The 20286-nt window shown below is 37.2% G+C and overlaps 1 protein-coding gene across 1 annotated transcript in view; it reads left to right on the top strand.

The window, feature by feature from the left end:
* The window catches only part of LOC139457893 (scavenger receptor cysteine-rich domain-containing protein DMBT1-like), a 59640-nt gene that overhangs the window by 11951 nt on the left and 27403 nt on the right, over window positions 1-20286 (top strand). The window contains exons 2-3 of the mRNA XM_071239239.1: window positions 6185-6351; window positions 7562-7709. Coding sequence (XP_071095340.1) covers window positions 6185-6351; window positions 7562-7709 — 315 coding nt within the window. The remainder of the gene's footprint in view (window positions 1-6184; window positions 6352-7561; window positions 7710-20286) is intronic.

Raw genomic sequence — 20286 nt, 5'->3', positions numbered from 1 at the left:
CTTCTACCTTCCAGCCATGTCCTTCTAGAGCATATTCAACATGAGTTGGTGTGTGAACATTTCCCCAAACACTTGATACAAAGTTAGTTCGTTTGATATTCTCAACTAATGATCTCTTGGATAGCGGAAACACAAGTGGGTCATACCCTCGAATCCTGTCAAGTGGAGTAGAATTTGAGCATACTTCTGTTTGAAAATACTAATCAAATGTCATTTATGTCGGACATCTCCGGTCTGGAACATAAGGTGCAGACAAGATTTTCAATTCCAGAAACAACGTTTTCTGGTCGTGTCTGTGACAAGCCCACACATTTAAATGTTGACTTGAAGGATCTGCTGACTGGACCATTTACAAGGGTCAACACTTTCTCTTTCTAATGAATGTAGCTGTGTGGTCGCACCGTGTGAAAGTATTTGACACATATCCTTGCCAATTACAGAAGCAACTGGATTGATGTCGATATAGCGTCTTGTGTTATTGCAGTTGTTCCCTGTATCAATCCAGACAGGTCCCCCTTCCAAGCGTTGTAATTGATGAAGCAGCAAAACAAGTACATCTGTATCTGATGCCCTAACAGATATGTTTGGAGAATCAAGATTTTCACAAACATTACACAGATTGTGTATACTATAATATGATGAATATGAAATTAATGATCATAGTTACACGTACACTAAATACGTTTTCTGTAGGCCAAATAAGACCTTATGCAGACATGCCAATTGCAACTGCTATACGGTGCGCTAAAGGATAAGTATTGTAAATTGAAGCTGCTGTAAAATACATCATTAGAGAGAAATGTTTTGTGCTTTTCTTTATACGAAGTGCTTTCATATTTCTTAAAATGTATCCAAATGACAACTTTTATGAATACCATTCCAAAGAGTTACCCCCCCTGTCAGCATTTATAATATGACCATTGTCACTTATTTTGCAATAACCTTTTAATGGAATGGTTACAATATATTATCTTAATTTCTGACACATGTCTGTAAGAGTAAATAGAATTTATGCAATCTTTCTTTTCCAAATGAGGGAAGGGAAATGAACGAAAAGTGTCAGCATTGATTATGTTTGCAATTTGTTGTGGCAACACAAGTATTATTGCACCAGAAATATATCAGAGAGCCCACGTTTTGTGTAAGACTGGTTATGTTGTTGAAATCTATCTATTTTGAAACCAAATATTAAAAGAAAATATATTATTTTTGTTGAAAATATACATTTACTTGGAAGTTGTTTCATGCAAAAAAAGTGCGGAGTCATGACTTCAGCTCCACCTAGTGTGAAAATGGATCATCAGATTTGTTTTAAGACAAACTTTTTTTTGTAAAATTGAGCCTTTTTTGTCTTCAAACTTGCATTTATTTGTGAGGACCTCTTGGTGAAATAAATCGCTCCCATCTCTTGGACTATATCCTTCAAACACTTGGCCACAAAGTCAAACAATGCATGACAAGCTAAAGCATAATGGCTTCAAAAACCGACCAAATCCTGTGTTGACATATCACCAAACGAATGCCTGAAGCCATTCATTTGCGATAATGAGCCATGTCAACCCCGCTGATATTAGCATTGTCAAGTTAAACTTCATGTGGTAGAGACAGATGTTTTTTTAGAGAAAGTGAAGATCCTGAAGTGATAACCTAGCGTTGAGTGCCTGTGTGAGGCCACTGGCCTGAAGGCTTCTCCCTAACTCTCGGGAAAGAACCATCCGCCGAAGAGCAACACATAACCAAGAAGAAGTCATCAATCTCTGAAAAGATCTAATAATGAGTCGAAGTAAAGAAACAAACTGTCTGATGCCTAGAAAGTCTGGATTATGAACAAGAACAAGCAAATCAAAGTTTCACCGAGAAATCCAGAACAAGTCAACCGGGAGATCGGAAGACCAGTCATGCTTGTACAGCAGCTTGTTAGACAACCAGGACCGGAGAAACTGGCTGTATCAGTATTCTGGGTGGCGTGAACAAAAATGTCCCTGTAAACATGATTACCCATACCGTTACAGTGAAAACAAATAAATGAAGACAACTGTGATATCTACCCAGGTCAACAAACAGTTATCAAGTGAAGATGACCAAATAGTTAATTATGTCATTTATAAGCTCACCTTGGTCCTTCATACCGTGGCGTCCGTCGTCCATCCTCTGCCCATTGTCCGTCCGTCCTCTGTCCGTCGTCCCTCGTCCGTACGTCAACATTTTGTTTCAAACGACTTCTTCTTCTGAACCACTAATTAGACTGGAAGAAGGCGTAGGTAGTGGGGATTCAAAATTGTTCAAATAGAGGGGCTGACCCCCCAAGGGGCTGAGGGGCAGGGCCAAATAGAGGTAATTTGGCTATATTGCTTTAAGCGACTTCTACTCTGGAACTAAGAGATAGATATAAACCGTATTTGGTTGAAAGCCTTCTCCGGTGGTGAGGATTCAAAATTGTAGAAATGGTGGGGCTGACACAACCAAGGGGCTGAGGGGCGGGGCGAAATAGTGGTAATTTGGCGCTATTGCCTTTAAAGACCTATTTGCCTGGATCATAACATGACAACAGTTAAGAGCTTGATGCTACTTTTGTATCTAGAGATGTACACGGTCATGCTGTCAGATTTGCCATCCACCCCTTTTAAATGCTGACAGAGTCACAAATACGAAATCTTTGCAGCATTATATACATGTACAATGCAAATGTATATTTTGTCATCATTGTGTAAATATCCAGGTGAGCGTTACATGTCATATATGTTTTAAATTTGGCAAGGGAAAGATATGTGTGCTTTTGGTTTCAGCAATGATGGATAAACTAGCAATATTGTAATTATCTTTGATGATCTGAATTTCATTTTGGATGTAATTAAGTTCCATGTACAATTTATCCAAGGAATAAGCATGAGTTGAATTAAATATGATATTTTGATAAACTAAGTTAGATCTTACAAAAGGAGAGTTAGAGTATTAGAGAATCATGATGCGTATTTCTGTTCCATCCTATCAATAATGTAACAATCCAGATTTGGTTACACCGACCTAAAAGGGCGTAATATATAATGATATCAAGGAATTCCGGCCGGCCGTCCATCCTGCCAAGGACATTTTAGTGCAACCCATAACTTGAAAACTACTGCATTCTTTTCAAACTTAGTGAACACGTTTAGTGAACACTAGCGGTGTAGTACGAAGTTTGATTTTAAAAAAATCTGTAATTAGTTACAAAGAAAGTTCCTAATTAACAGAAATTGGTTTGGTTTGAATTGTTTAACGCCGCAGGCCGCAATATTACTGCTATATGACGGCGGTCTGTAAATAGTCGAGTCTTGACCAGACAATCCAGTGATTGATATCATGAGCATCGATCCACGCAATTGGGATCGATGACATGCATCAAGCAAATGACCAATTTGTTGTTTTTGAGCAGTCATTCTCCAGAACGTCAAATTGGAAGTGTGATGGTGGGCTAGCCTAATGGTTATTTTGTTCGCCCGTCGCGCCGAAGGTCAGGGATCGGTTCCCAACATACGCCCAGTGTATCAAGCCAATGTCTGATGTCTGCTAGATATCTCCAGAACATTGGCATTGACTTTGTTTGAAATATCGTGCCACAGGACATCACATGATAGGTCCCCAGTTGAAAGTAGCAATCTTTACCTCATTACTGTTACTGATATCTCGATAAACACTGCAATGATTCCGGGGTAACAGATCTGTTCATTTTGTAGAACACTGACTGATTGCCTTCCAAAATGGCCTATAGAGTATTAAAACTGGTTAGTGATGTTTAAGAATGTTCCATCAAAGAAAGGTCGAATCATGAACATCTTCTTATGACATTTGTCCCAGCAAAACCATTAAGATTCAGCAGTTTGCTGATTAATTTTCAGAATGTCCAAAATATTTTCGAAGGATCGGTCTAGTTAGTCGATGATAAACCAGAACCTGTCGAATCTCATCCCAACCTATCTGATCCGTTTTTCGAGTGGGTTTATTGAATTATCCATTGTTGGATACAACACATTCTTTCGAACTTTAGGAAGAATGTGAAAACGGCTCACACAGTGGTTCTAGCCTACAATGTGAATACGTTTTTGAAAATCACGTCTTACAAAATGTATAGACTTCAGAGTATGTTGCGCCAAGTAATTTGGCAACATGTATCTTTTTTTTTGAAAAAACTCTTTCTTTGTAAAGATGTAGCAAAAGACTTCTGTATTGTTCACACCGCTGGCCGATCCGGACGCATTACTTCTATAAGTTCTCATTTTTATATTTTTCTGAATGACTGGTGCGAGACTAATTGGTTAATTAAAGGCAAGTCTTACTTGAAATGGTTAGGTTATCTAATGGTGTTGAACTGTTTAAACCCATAACTGGACATTATACTTAATGTACCTTATATATAGTTCTACCAAGGTTCCTTCCGTCTGTCCGAAAACTTTGTCCGCACGATTTTTCTTGAACTATTCAGGGTATTCATCTCAAACTTAGTGCATATAATCTGTGTCATATAGAGGGGTGCAGTCAAAAGAAAAACATGTGTTTATTAATTTTCCATTTTTTTATTAATTTTTCAAACCCAAACCCTTGGCTACTGGTCGAAATCTATTAAGTATTCATAACAATTCATCTATTAATTTCGTTAATGCTGTTCGACTACATAAACCTCATTTGGTATGATATTACCAGCAAAACAGTGGGTTGATGAATGCTTGAAGGCTGTTATGGAAAGTATTCATAACATTTAATCTTTTAAAATCTAGGTCCCAAATGTCCATAAAGAAGCAAAGCACTGCAATGTATGGACTTTATTGATTTTTCTTGAAATGTTTCTTTGGAAAGTCCAAAATTATGTTGCGACCTTTAACTCATTTTGTGGACTGCTCTTTATTATTTAGCATTTTGACTTGTGTTAATCCTATCAGTTTATTATGATGACTATTTAATTCATAAAGAAGCCTGAATTATATATAGAAACAAGAAGGTAAATATATTCCACCCTCATAAAGTATTCTTCATTGTTTGCGTCATGTGACTTGGTTTCACATTAGTTCAGGAAGCATTCTTGAAACTAAACGGTCTTGCTAATACTAAATTATCAGGTTATATCTAGATGTCATTTTGTGAAATTGTGAAACAATTGAGAATGATGAAAAAGCGTCTGATGTCCAAATCGTTACATTTTGGACGTTTTCATTAACATGGTGAGTGTGTCAGGTGGTGCTTACGCTGGTTAGAGCAGTATTTAGTTTCACCAGGGCGTTTCAAAAGTGAAACAGGTCATAGACGTCGTACTTCCTTTTTCAAACTGGTGCTGATCACCTGAAGGGTTATGTTATGTTCAAATATTTGATTCAAATTCATGATTAGTATATCCTTGCACAACTGAGAGAAGCAACTCTGCACAACGTCTACAGGTATCACGCTCAGCCTTCTGTCCCCTTCGTCACCTGTTGCCAACAGGGTAACAGGGTAATACCAGTAGTTACAGAAAGTTATTCCTGGTCACTGCGGCGTGCATGTAGCCTAATGTTCAGAGTTGTTGATTTGGGCCAGTGTTATCATTCACTGTTTATTTTTCATGTGAATTGTCAGATCTTAAACATGACAGACATACGTTTTGTTTCATATCAGAAGCCATAGTCCTCTAATACTTCAACCGCGCAGGTGCAACATCAGCATAGGTTTGTGGTCACAGATATACATGTACAGACAGACAAACTGTTGCAAAACTACAGAAAAGTTTATTGTAATATATCAGTGTTTTCACAGGTGATAATACAATTAAAGCATCTCACAGATTTGCTTTAAGATATGCGTGGAAGTTGGAATTTCTGGAAGCAGTGTATCTGTCACACATATGTAGGGCATGTAAGTCATCCTAAGTAAAGTTATTTTCTTTGGTGAGATAATGACAAAACCTTTCTGCATGGGGATATGTTTTATATCTTTCAACATCAACATTAAGCCTAAACTCTAAATATACAGCCTATAAACTTTGAATAACTTATTCTTGATATGCTATAATTGGCAGAGAAAAATATATCTTTCTACATCTAAAGAGATTTTGTTACGTTTTGGGCGACCGTTTTCACCTATTCAACAGTTTTGGATTTCTTTGATTTTTCGAATTTCTTGATAAGAACAAACATTAGGAACAACCACATACAGACAAGCCTTATTGTTTCTACTTCAGGATGCGGTGAGCGCTACACAGGCTCCTCTGGTTCTTTCACCTCACCAAACTATCCTGGCAATTACGGGAACAACCTGTACTGTACCTACATCATTGATGCAGGAGAGACATTGGTCACTCTCGTGTTTGAAGATTTCATTACGAAGGATGAGTATGATGTTGTCAAGGTATGTAAACATGTATGTTATTTGAAAAGCAATAAGAACCAATATGGAACGAAGCGTGCAATTAAGATATCAGGTCAATGATTCTTTCAGAAAATACTTTTACAGACAGAAAATAGGCAGAAATTTGAAGGGCTTATGATTACACATTAGAAATAGCATTATGGCAACAAACAGCGACCGATCGACCGGACAATATTCAAATAGAAACATGATTTCAGTTATTTCCATCTCTGTTATTTTGGATATTTGTTTATGACATAATTTGTTAGTACCTGTGAATTCACAATTTTTTGAGCATTATTTTCTCAATTCCTCAGTTATATTCCTACTAAATACTTGTGTTGCTGTCACAATTCACAATTATCTGACCGACTTTACATAGAGCATACATGTAAGAGCTTCAAAGTTTGCGTACCACCGCCTGTTACCACTGCACTGAATGCATGCATGTATCCTTATCAGCGATAATACGACGTAACCATGGTCACATACACAGTTAAACTATGTATCATGTTTAAAAGCGTGTGACATTTAAGGACAAAACGACCTAGAATAGTTTACTGTTCTGCGTAAGCAAACCTGGTTATCCGTGAAGTATCACGGGAGCACAGAACATATTTCAGGATATGACAACTGATTAGCATTGTTTAGGGGCGAAAGAGTATACTGCGAAATGAACGTTACCAATAAAGGTGAAGGCTGCACTGGTTAGTCATCTATAAGTGTTACAGAAAAACATATCCCTTACAAGTATGCTAAATGCGATATGTGCTGTCAGCTTAAGGTTGGACGGGCTGGGTCAATGCAGTGTCGGGTTTAGTGAAGGGACCATAAATTGGAAAAGGTCGCCCATTGCTTATGTAAACATTTTTCAAGATGTGTTGCCTGGAACTTTGTGGTTTGGTAAACTTTGTATTTTTCCTTTAATCATTATGAGTGTGTTCAATGTTTTGGTACATTGAACAATAACTGTTACTGAATGTAGAGTAATTGACATGTTCCCAATAATTATAGGTTTTAGTATGTATTGCTAAAATCATAATATGTTAATATTTTAGCCATATATTATTTTTACTTTGATCACTATGGTATCTACACATGTAAGAATCTGTTGGGAGTGTTTTTCAATCCGAATTAGCCAACAGTTAGTTTTCAGACAAATTGGAATGTAGTCAAAAATAGGACTCAATCCACCTTTTGTAAACTGCAGGTTTATGACGCCTCCAACAACCTCCTTGTCCTTCTTAGTGGAGACCGACGGGGCTACATTGTCCAGTCAGCTGTCTACTACCGGGTTGTGTTTACTACAAGTCGTTGGAATTGGTCTGTCAGGAAGGGATTTAAGGCTGTGTGGACAGGTATGTAGATGTGTACTTCTCTGATATTTTGTTTACTTTGTTCTTCCTTTTAATCCTTTCCATGATATCGTGCATTTAATATTTGTTTGTCGTGGTCATGGTTGTGTACATTGTGTTCTTCCAAAACGTCTGCAGCTCATGCAACCTGACATTGGTAACCTGACGTTGCATCTTCAGCATGTTCGCTTTTTTTGTCTATGACCAAGAGATGAGTTTATGGAATCAAGCTACAGAAAAAGTTGAATACTTATCTGGTGACTCTTTTTGGTACATTCTCATTTCAACCCGGACTGCTGAAGTGTGAGGACATATGTGACCCTGCTTTCTCAATTCTCTTTGATTCTATAACAAATGATATTTAGGATTGCCCTTTCTTAGTAAAGTAGCAAATGTCAGTACATTTTGTGTTGAGTCGGGATTTAAACCCACACACTCAGAGTGAGGCACCTAATCGCTAGCACATAATTAGCAATCTAACCCACTCAACCACCGAGGCTTCCACACGAAATAGAAGTCCGACAACTGGTAGTCTAGATGACGTACCTTGTGTACCTCTCAGACAAATGTATATTTGGCATTGCTCCCATTGCGGAAAGCTACGAAAACACACTGCCTTGTAGAAAGTGGTGACATGAAATGTCTTGGTGTGTTTCTGTGGCCGTTGTGATTTTTTCTTGAATAAGAAACATTCTTACAGCCATTGAGGAGGACACTTTGTATTAACAGGGCACTAAGAAACCCCTTCAAAATGCTTTAAGGAAGTTCATAATTGCCTGTAGCTTCATACGCTCATTATGTATCATCTGTTGTGTTCAGAGAGAATTTATGAATGTCAACTTTTTTTATATGAGGATCTCAACGTTTCAGAGTATTTGCTTACTCATAGAGCAATAAAGTAATAAGATAACAAAGGTGGAAACGTCACAAGGGAAGCCAACAGTTAATTGGCTCTGATTAGCAATGGACAAATGGAACAGTTAACGGTCTCCGAGTCCCAACACCAGAGGATGCATATACCAGATCCCCTGCAACTGTGGCCACCAATACAATGTATTTGAGAAACCCTCAGATCCCTCAACACCAGAATCAAAAAGAACATAAGACCTCTGTCAACAGACAAGACCAGAAATCCGCTATTTCTGAACACATCAAGAAGCAAGATCATAACATCCTGTTGCAAGCAACCAAAGTCCTGTCTACCAACAACTGGCGACAAAGAAAACTACAAGAAGAAACTACATCAGGAGACACAGTCAGCCATGAACCGTGACGAGCGAACCTATCTATTCAGTGCCTAGGACTTATTGCTTTTATTTATTGCTAATTATCCAGCTGGCTTTAATCTGTTCATTACCATTTCTATTGCTATTAATTATCAGTAATTACCCCCCTGTATCCAGTTTCCCCATTGTCCATAGCCTATTTCCAATCAGTGATAAAGTCCTACTGTCACCTTTGTCATCTTATTACTTGTGTTGTTCTTACAGGTACACAAATATGTTCTCTGCTTCATAACAATATTTCACCTAATGAAGGAGTAAGTATATATACTCCGAAATGATCCTCATTATAAAGATGTTGACATCCATAAATTCTCTTCTTTATGTTTACCACTTCTTAATGCCATTCAAAGACTACTAAAAGGTATCTAAACCTCATAATATGAATATTAATGAATACACTATTTCTCTCAATACCCAAGGAGTGCACTATTATGATTATATTTGTTATTACAAACATGATTCTCCATAATAGAAAGTCACTTATACCATGTGTCATTTATTTGATTTACTTAATTTGACACTCAAAATATGTATTTTACCACCAAAAACATGTCTGCCACCAAAAGAAATCACCACAACCATCGTTTTCTTATGCATAAATGACATCCTGTGAAGAAAAATGTGATTGTGCTTTGTTCTACTGTGGGGAGGGGTTACTCCTTAAATAAGCCTCTTTATAAGGGTTGGCCTCTACTCTAATAACAACATTAATGTGTGAGAACTTCATTGGTATAGTAAGTTGATAACTAAGAAAACAACTGCCAAACAACTGTTGCCTTATATAAATAGGAATACGTTTTATCATAATAATTATTTCTAATAAGGGTCCAGTTGCCTTAGTTCCATTATCCTTTACACTCACTTGTGTGTTGCTATAACATGACACTAATGAGTGCTTCATCAGTTTAGCAACAGTTTATAATTCTTATGATAAAAAGTTGAAGGGAGATGCGTGCATTAGATAGCTGAAGAGAACGTGTGTTGAAAATGTAAAGATTTTATTATGCAATGACTGCAGAAATTCAGGGTTTATGGCATTGACAGAGGTATTCTGTGAATTATTGACAATGGTAACACTTGTGTGATAACTACAATAGTTATTCTGATTGAATAGAGTTGATGACTTTGATAACAACCCCACAACCTCCCATCCCCAACCCACAACCCGAACATGCTCACCTGTTCTATGAAAACACTTTTTCCTGAATAGCATATCAACAAATCCGTTCTGAATTATACAAGTTAATCCTGTTGTTTATCATTTTCATTTAAAATTACATTCATTAGTGTTTACACATACAGTTCACTACTTTGACTTGTTCCATATGTTCCATTTTTTTTCAGGTGAACATTTGACTTGCATACATTGCATGTAAGTTGTGACATGTGCCACCGGTGGTCTCACTTTATCGCAAACACCTGGTATCATCCCTATGTTCAGGATATGGTCAAAATTCAATAATAGACACTGCTTTTTGCAGGGATTATTTTGGTAAATTTGGAAAAGGCTTTGTTGCTTTTATTGACAATTATTTCTGTGAAGTCTGATTGGTTGATATCTAGTTTCCTTTACAAGATAGTTCAAAGATATATCTGAATCATTACTTGCTATGATCTTGTATCCAAAGAATCGTGCATGTGTCAGTGAAAAAACTACAGCTTAATTTCGCAAAGACATATACTGGATTTTTATGGCTAGGTATAACATTGCACATTCAATGCTAAGAAAATAACTTGTAGTACTGACGAAATTCTGCTTTCACTTGGATAGCTGTTGATGTGCAAAAAGAAAAAGGGCTGTGATTGGGACTAGGCCATTGCAATTCCTAACCATTGTGAAATATGGCAATACATCACAAATCATGGGAAATGGTGATATCGTACAAAGAAAAGGAATAGTGAAATGGATTGCCCTAACATTGTGAGTTTAAATTTAACGTTGCATTAGTACTAAATTTTAACTCACCAGTGCATGTACACACATCACATCTACTATCTGGAACCGACATTTGAAGCGAAATACAAAGGCATATAGCTCTTTGTTAGAATCGAATTTCTGTCTAATCCAGAATCCTGTCTAACCTAATCTAAAATCCCTGTCCCACGCAAATTTGATACCTAGAAAGGCTGACACCACAGTATAACAACATACACGTAGCAGGAGCAGCTGATACATATTACCATCGTACATGCAACTCTGGCATAGCTCGCATGTCTTATCTAGTCATTATCTGGCATTACCGAGTACAGGAAGAGCCAGCAGTAAACATTCCATATTTACTGAGTGAGTTAGTGAGTGAGTTGTGTTTAACGCCGCTTTTAACAGTATTCCAGTTATATCACGGCGTGTCAGCTTAATGTGGGAGGAAAGCCCGAAGTGATGCAGGTCTCAGACGTTTACCACTTCGGTGGAACCTCACGAGCAGGGGTATGGTGCTGACAAACCTAGAAACATAATCGGGGAGAACCGGGATTCGAACCCACAATCATAGATTTCTGGCGTGCCCAAGGGACGCAACTCTGCACAGCGAATCGCGGCACCTTAGACGACTGCTCCCCCCACACACCTTCATTATTTAAGTTGAATAGCTCTTGAAATAGGTCTACGAAGATTCACAGTCACGGCCGATTTACCTGGCTCATTTGAATTGCCTTATTTATCATTTCATATGTAAGAGATACAGGACTAGCAGAAGTAAGTTTGGGAGAAAAATAAACGCTATGATTCAAACAAATTAATCATGACATTCGTATTTACTTACAAGCCTTTTAGAATGAAACTGGTTTAGGTGTTAATGGTTTTCTAAGCTGAAGTTTGAATCAAATGTTGGCCCTAGATATATATAAAGTGTATATAAAGTGACAAATCCCTTTCGATATCCAATAGAAAACTCTGCATAAAGCGGAGTCGATTGTTCGATTCCGACTATATCATGAGCATGTGTTTATGAATCACTATCAAATACTAATGACACCAGGTAGTCACGAAAAGGTGAGCGTATCCTGCCCCACCGGCAAGTAAATTGTTCACCTAAAGAAACATGGGAACATATGCTACAAGTCAAGATAGGGAATTGCATCTGACATCATTTTTGTCATTGATACGTCAAATTTGGAAATGTTCTCCACATGTCTATCATGAAACTTTTTGAATGCTTTACTGAGGCTTCGAATGCTGAAAATGAATAGTGAAAAACACTTTTTGTTTTGGTTTGGTTTGTTGTGTAAAGCCACCCTCAACAATATTCCAGCTATATGACGGCGGTCTGTAAATAATCGTGTCTGGACAAGACAATGCAGTGATTGACATCATGAGCATCAATCCACTCAATTGTGATACGATGACATGCATCAACCAAGTCTGCGAGCCTGATTACCCGATCCTGTTAGTCGCCTCTTACGACAATGATAGTCGCTTTTTACAGCCAGCATGGGTTGCCGAAGACCTCTTCTACCCGGGATCTTCACAGGTCATTGAAAAAACAGACACCATATCAGATTTACATGTAAGGGTCCAATCAGTTTCGCAGACACTCTGCAGTTGCTCAGCGGATTGTTTGCGTAGCTATGCAGAAAGTTTACAAACATTCAGCGTAGGAAGGGAATCGTTGCCAGAATAAGGGAATTAAAATTAGATACATTGCAAAGATTTGGTAAATTCAACAGAATGTGTCAAAGTTTCTGTCGTTCCTGGCGCAAAATCACGCACAACGACAACGGGATTTATTCGAATTTCGGACTATTTCTCTTGGTTACAATGACAAAATTCAAAACAAATAACAGGACACAGAATTTTTTCTGATTACTTACATGTCAGATTCATATATTTCGTATCCCTGAATCATTGAAAAACCTTGTAAAATCCCCCGTACTTATGTCCGTGAACATGCCTTGTTGTAAAAGTCGGTGAATGGTAGTGATGTCATACGTCGACATTGTTGTACATATTTGGTATATTATTTGAGGTGAAGGTCGGTGAATGACAATCAGTGTTCAATTGTGATGTAGATTTCGCGTATCTTTTACATATTTTTTCACACAATTAATTTCATTATGGATAGTTATCAATGAAGTTTGAATATTGTTTACATAAGAAATTGACAAATTTAATGTGTCGTATATGATATTTCTTTCCTTTGAAGATGAAATGTAAATGTAAATGCAACATATACGTCTTTATTTGGTATGCAAAAGACAATATTGTAATTTCATATGAACAGGTTAGTGAATAGCCATTTTATTTTATTTTTAAACTAAAACTGAATATATTACTTCAACAAAATGGATAACATTTTTTGTTAAATATATATGCACACATTTTTAGAAGAATTGTCTTGGTCTTGGAATGTTTTTTATGTCGTTTGACAGACAGAATGGTGATTCGCCAAGGGCACGTTAGTCACAAATGATTTACGATTTATTCCTCTCGTTTTATATTATTTCATAAATCGGATCACCCTTTTAGAAATATTGTGATAACATGATATTAAAGGGTTTTCTTTATTTCTCGAGGAATTGTATTGTAAAAAGTACGAAAAATATAAACCATGCCATGTTTCCCGTTGGTCGAACCTGATAATTCTATACCAAAGCAGCTTTCTTTGGATCTTTTATTGTATAACTCTGAGTCGAGATGAATAGAAATAATCAGACAACATCGAACAAATACATGTCAAGAATTGAAAATATTTTTGTTTGTTTTGAAATATACTTTTGGATCTTTGATTACGTAAAAATGAGGCCAAATAGATGCGTGTCCTGTCCAATTAAGATACACTATCCCATTATTTATCTTTTCAAGTTTACATGGTAAAATCAGTAATTGTATGTCCTGTGGAAAAGCGTCTAATTCCTTTTTACACATCAAGTTTTTCCATGCCATGAACAAAAGTTATGTGAGATATATATTAATCAAAATCCCATTGCCGTATTTCTCCGAGATTGAACATATTTTGGCCAAATCCAGCTGTTATAATTTGTGGAAAAGGTCCCAAGCCAAGATATGGAAAGTGATCCTGCTTAGTTATTGCCCTGGCAATATTGTTTCGCAATTTATATCTCCAAAGTTGCCTAAACTTGTAAAATGACGCAGTAACTTCACAGTTATATACAGTTATGTGTCTTTGGATTCCCGTCGGTTAATTGTGACTCGATCGCCGAATGACAAGGGCGACGCCATGTTTCTTTATAAACAGTGAAATGAGTCCCAACTTGACCTTTGATATTTGCATCTATATCCGCATATGACCCAAACGAATATCCTTTTTATCCTTTGGCTTTATCCTGCCGAGAAATCCACAAATTACATGATAAAGAATTGTTATCCTAACCACTAGATCAATAAAGCGCTCATTAGTGGCATGTTATAGCAAGACAAACAGGGACACACAACGAGGGAATTAAGGTACTAACAACCCAAATTGTTTTGATTTACTGTTACTATGATCACATATATCTCCATTTATTAAAGGCAACATTGTTTTGACAGTTGTTATCGTAGTTCTTAGTGAATTAGCATGGTTTTACGCTGCTTTTAACAATATTCCAGCAATATCATGGCGGGGGACACCAGAAATTGTACCCTTGTCAGGAATCGAACCTGGGATTTTGGCGTGACGAGCGAAACGCTTTAACCACTAGGCTCCCCGACCGCCCCCCTAGTTATTAACTTGTTAAACCAATGAAGCACTTACACATTTGTGCAATGGTCTATGAATACAAAATGGGATAAATAATAGGGGAATGAAGGTACCGGAAACCCAAGCAAACCCAGCAAAGACCTATTTTACTATTTACGTAAATCCTCTATTAATCTCCCATAAATACGTGGATAGGATTACCTGGTGCCATGTAAATACAAAGTGCTCTCCTCGCTGGCTGTCAGGAAATGAAGATTTTTTCAAGAATAAATTAGTTATGTTATTCGAGGTAACTTGTTCTCATAAAGCAGGGTTATACATTTCTTCACATTTCATAATGACCAGCCCAGTCTTACATAAGCATGTTCTAAAAGGAGGTACCAGACAGAATGAACAGAATAATTCCACTTCTTTCCTGGTCCGAGTTCCTAAACTTTGGTGAAGCTCATCTATGTACATTTGGTCATAGGCAAAAAAAGAGAGCATGTTAAAGATCTACTGCAGTTTAAGGTTACCCGTGTCAGGCCGCATAAGATATAGATGCTTACCTACTGTTTATTTCTGCGTATAAACGCTGTATAAAATATTGGTGTAAACTTATGTCCCTACCAAATTCACGATATCCTAAGAAAAGTTATGATATGTTATTTCAGCTAGCCACACATGGTAAAACTAATTGGGCTACAAAAGTCAAAACTCTTTTATGCAGCCTTGGATTTGGATATATATGGGAGAACCAATATGTTATTTGCCCCCAATCATTTTTTTCCGAATGTAAAATTTGCTTACGAACAGGGCTGGCATTGGTCTTTAGCAAATAGTTCTAAAATGTTCCATTATACACTTTTCAAAAATTCATTTAGTCTAGAGTTGTATTTGTCTGCTATCACATAATTCCTGTATTTTGGCTTCAATCAGACAGATAAAGATTTAAGATTTTCAACAGACGTCCTCTTTACTATCAATCACACAATACGTTGCCAATTAGTCTCGTAACTACATAAGCCATGACGTCACAATTGCGGCAACATCACTTTTTTCCATCATCTACTACTAGAGGTAGATGAATTGGGGTGATGTGAGGGAGTAATTCGTATGTAATAGAGGTAGTATTCTTAGAATTATTAACAATTATAAACTATTGTTCGATAATTCTTATGAAACTTCTACCTATATACATATCTGCCAGAATATACCAGAGGGACCCCGGTGGGATCTGCCTCTAGTAACTCCCTGTGTAATTGACAGCTATCCTCTTCTGCAAACCATTATGTACTGATTCTAATGCAACTTGAGATAATTTCATCTGAAATTCCCCTTGAGGACTTGAAAATCAGAAAACTGTGTCAAGATTCAGTCAAATATATTTAGACTGACTGTTATATTTGCTGATCTTGATCATAAGAAACCTGGATTAGTGACTTTTATTATCGGCGATTACGTCTTTTCCGGTTATGACGTCACTTCCGGTATGTCATTTCCCCATTTGGTAATGACGTCTCTCTAGGTCTACCCAAAATATGTCATTTCCTGGTTAGAAGGACTTTGTCCGGCTATTTCCGGTGCAGACGAAATCACTTTCGGGTGCCCTATCACTTCCGGTAATGATGCCATTTCCGGTAAAAGGTGATAGTTGACATTTAAGTTGCTTCAAATCCATCCTACAACCAATAAGCAAAATAATCAAGAGTGTACTTACCCTCTGATACTGCTGGTGTCGGATCCTACCCCCCTCCTTCCCCTCCCCCTCCCCCCTTCCGATAGAACGGGTGAAATTATTGGCGGATGATAGTTTGTGCCATGATCACTGGACCAAGGCAATATATGTCCTCTGAGTTCGGTTGCACGTCACGTAAGTAAAAGCTGGTGGGGTGTTTGTGAGGCCCACTGACAGCGAGAAACTACTTGTTTTACTGAGACTGATGTCCATGAAGCGTGGCTGTGGCTCAGATGTCGTGAGCTGAGCAGGATCCGAAACGTAGAGTGGAATTCTGAGCCTGTGTATAACTTTGTGCAACTTTGTGCTTTCATCTATCGTGCTAAAGTAGCCTTGGTGATATTCTTGTTTGAGTCTTACAGGATAGGAAAAGTCACCTCCGATGGCGTCTATATGGGTCTATAGCCAAATGATGGAACTTGAGATCTCTGATTGGACATAAGAGTCTGTCTGGGTCATACACTGTTTCTCTTCCATAGTCATGGGTTTTTTCAGCGCAACTCCTTCATAGGATGGTTGTAAAGGAGGGATGATGTGTCTGATTCTGGCGACAAACCAATTTTTATAAGCTCCGCGCGTCCTATGTAACTTCGGTTTCATAGATGGTAAAGGTAGCTGTTCATCATGCTTGAGCCTGTGAATGTTATCAGTCAACTGATCAACAACCTTGCCGAGAACGAGGAATGAAGAAAGTGCGGTCTATGCTATATCATTTTATGCACAGATTGGCGAATATTTTAAACAAAGAACAGTCTCCCAACAAAATAAATGAAACTACCGAAAAGTGAACAATTAACGCAATTGAAAAAAAGCATGTTTTACACTTCCTTTATTCACAGGTTATAATGAAGTTAATTTCTGATAAAAATGGCCTTTGCAGCAATTCCGTTGTTGAAAGAAAGAGGAGTATAGTTCAATCCTTAATCCCACTCATATGAAGGAAAGTACAGTGTACAAATGGTAATTTAGTAAATGTTGATAGTGTTGAAAAGGGTATAAAATACAAATCAATACCAGTGAAATAAACATAACAATCAGCTTTAAGGCTGATGAGACATGGTAAAAGCATTGTATATATTTTTACAAGGCTATGTTATTTAAGTGAGTGAGTGAGTTAATATTTAACGTCACATCGGCAATATTTCAGCCATATCGTGAGAAGAAGTTCTACATTAATAACACACATATGTAGACTTTATAAAAACCTGTCATCGAAAACAGTACAATAACTAGAATATCACAGAGTAGATCTAAAACTGGTTGAGGAACATTTTAAAAGCAGAAAGAATGAACAACACAATATAAAAATGGGCTGGAGATCGTCAGTAACTTAAGGGTTGGTTGGTTGTTTGATTTACGCCGCACTCAGCAATATTCCAGCTATATGACGGCGATCTGTAAATAATCGAGTCTTGAACAGACAATCCAATGATTAATATCATGAGCATCGATCCACACAATTAGGATCAATGACATGCTTCAACAAAGTCAGTGATCCTGACTACCCGATCCCGTTAGTCACCTCTTACGACAAGCAGAGTCGCCTTTAACTGCAAGTTTGCTGAAAATCTATTCTACCCCAGATCTTCACGGGGCAGTAACTAAAGGGAAATCACTATACTAGGGACCATGGGGACTTACAATGCCTTTGCTTCCTGCATGGACCCAGGCAGGATTTAGTTTATATCATCCCTTCAGTCACTGGCGACAGTGTACTAGTCAAGCCTAAGATTAAAGTGATGAAATACTACATTTAAAAGCCCGGCATGCATAAAAATACTGGAATGATATGGAACTTACATACCCTCTTAGGGGACAATAATTTTACTCTACTTCACCCTCCCTCAAGGGTACAGCCACTGACAATCTAAGTTACAAATTAGCATTACCAATACATAAAAAAACACATTATGTACATCAAAATTTATGAATTATTTCTATTTTCTTTAAAAAACACAATATTAAATGAGAATTTACATAACTAAAAAGGTCCTTGACTGTTTTTACACAACAATATTTATCCCTTGTGATGGAAAAATCAATACAGTTAAGCAGAACATGCTTGACCGGGATTCTTTTATCACAAGGGATGCAAAACGGAGGATCCTCACCTTTCAATAGATATTCATGGGTATATCTGCTGTGGCCAATCGTCGCATAATGACTTGACTGACAGCACAAGAAGGTATATCCGATAATTGGTTTAATTTCATGTAACTTATTTATACCTACTTGGATGTCCCACTTCTTTTGCATTAGATCACGAATGTAAGATCTGATCACGGGTTTATGGTCAGTGTATGGGATCAGAAGCGGTGTCACAGATTTCTTGAGTGCTGCTTTTGCAGCAGCATCTTCCATTGTGTTACCAATGATATCAGCATGGCAGGGTAACCAACAAAAGGCGATGTCATATTGGCCAGTAGCAAGATCATTAAATAACTCAAGAATTTTAATTTAAAATGGATGTTTACAGAACATATTCGTAATAGCCTGAAGGCACGAAAGTGAATCTGAAAAAATAAGGAATAGTTTATGTTTGGATTGTTTCTTAAAATAGTTTGGTGCTGTTAAATTTGCGTTTGCTTCTGCTGTGAATATTGAACTATTATCTGGTAGTCGTGATGATATTGTTCTGGATCCAGTGACAATGGCACTAGCAACTGCGCCATCATCCTTAGATCCATCAGTAAATATAGATTTATAAGTGTCATAAGTGTTTCGTAATTGATTGTATTCGTGTTTATAAATTTGTGGATTTGTATCCAATTTCTTAAGTCTAGTTAAAGTGAGATCTACATTTGGCCTTACCATTTGTCAAGGAGGCGATGAAAACAGTTGTATTGGAGCTATATCCTGAAAGTAAATCCTAGCAGAAGAAACGACAGATTTATTTTTATTCCATGTGGTGGAACAAGAGATGTTTTCTTATTGTAAATATCTTCGTAAAGAGGATTAAAAACGCAATTGAAAGCTGGATTTGACTGATTAGAATATAATTTAGTGATTTTAGTGATTTAGTGAATTTATTGTTAAGATAATTTCAGACGGCGTTGTTTAAGAGAAGGCTCATCTGCTTAAACAGACATATTTTGAATAGGATAAGTGTGAAAGGCTCCAAGGTAAAGCCTCAGGCCTTGGTGATGGATAGTATCTAGTTTTTGTAAGTTGAGACAGATTTGTAACTGCCTCTCTATTGTATGCATATTTTTACCAAAATATCAAAATCATCCACGAAAAGTGATCCATCCCCTGAATCACTTACAATCTTGGACAGACTATTTATATAAATACTAAACAAGGTGATTGACAAAATACTGCCTTGAGGGATAACCTGATCCTGATTATAACAGTCACACAGGATGGAACCCAGTCGGACTTGAAATTGTCTGTGTGTTAAAAATGGTGGTATAAAATTAGGTAAACTACCGCTCAAACCCAATTCGTGTATATCCTTTAAAATGCCAATGTTCCAGGCAGTATCCTATGCTTTCTCAAGATCAAAGACAATTGACACTATGTGTTGTTTATCTACAATAGCATTTTTAACAAAGCATTCTAATCGTACTAAATGATCAATAGTACTTCTATTTTTCCGGAAACCACATTGAATATTAGTAACAAGATTGTTGGTTTCCAAATACCATACTAATCTATTATTTACTATTCGTTCCATGGTTTTGCAAACATAACTGGTTAATGATATAGGGTGGTAATTTGAGGGATCTGCATGATCCCTTCCAGGTTTTGGTATGGGGACTACAATGGCAGTATGCCATGAAAGAGGAAAATTCCCTGATGTCCATGTTTGGTGAAATATTTCTAAAAGCGTCTCAAGACATGATTCAGGCAAATGCTTGAGTAACTGATAATTAATATTATTATCCCCTGCAGCAATATCATGAGCTTGCTCAAGAGCGGTATGTAGCTCATGCAAT

Source organism: Haliotis cracherodii, unplaced genomic scaffold (assembly GCF_022045235.1).
Source record: "Haliotis cracherodii isolate W230 unplaced genomic scaffold, xgHalCrac1.p SCAF_12, whole genome shotgun sequence".
Classification (NCBI taxonomy): domain Eukaryota; kingdom Metazoa; phylum Mollusca; class Gastropoda; order Lepetellida; family Haliotidae; genus Haliotis; species Haliotis cracherodii.
This window is presented reverse-complemented; position numbering and strand designations above follow the sequence as displayed.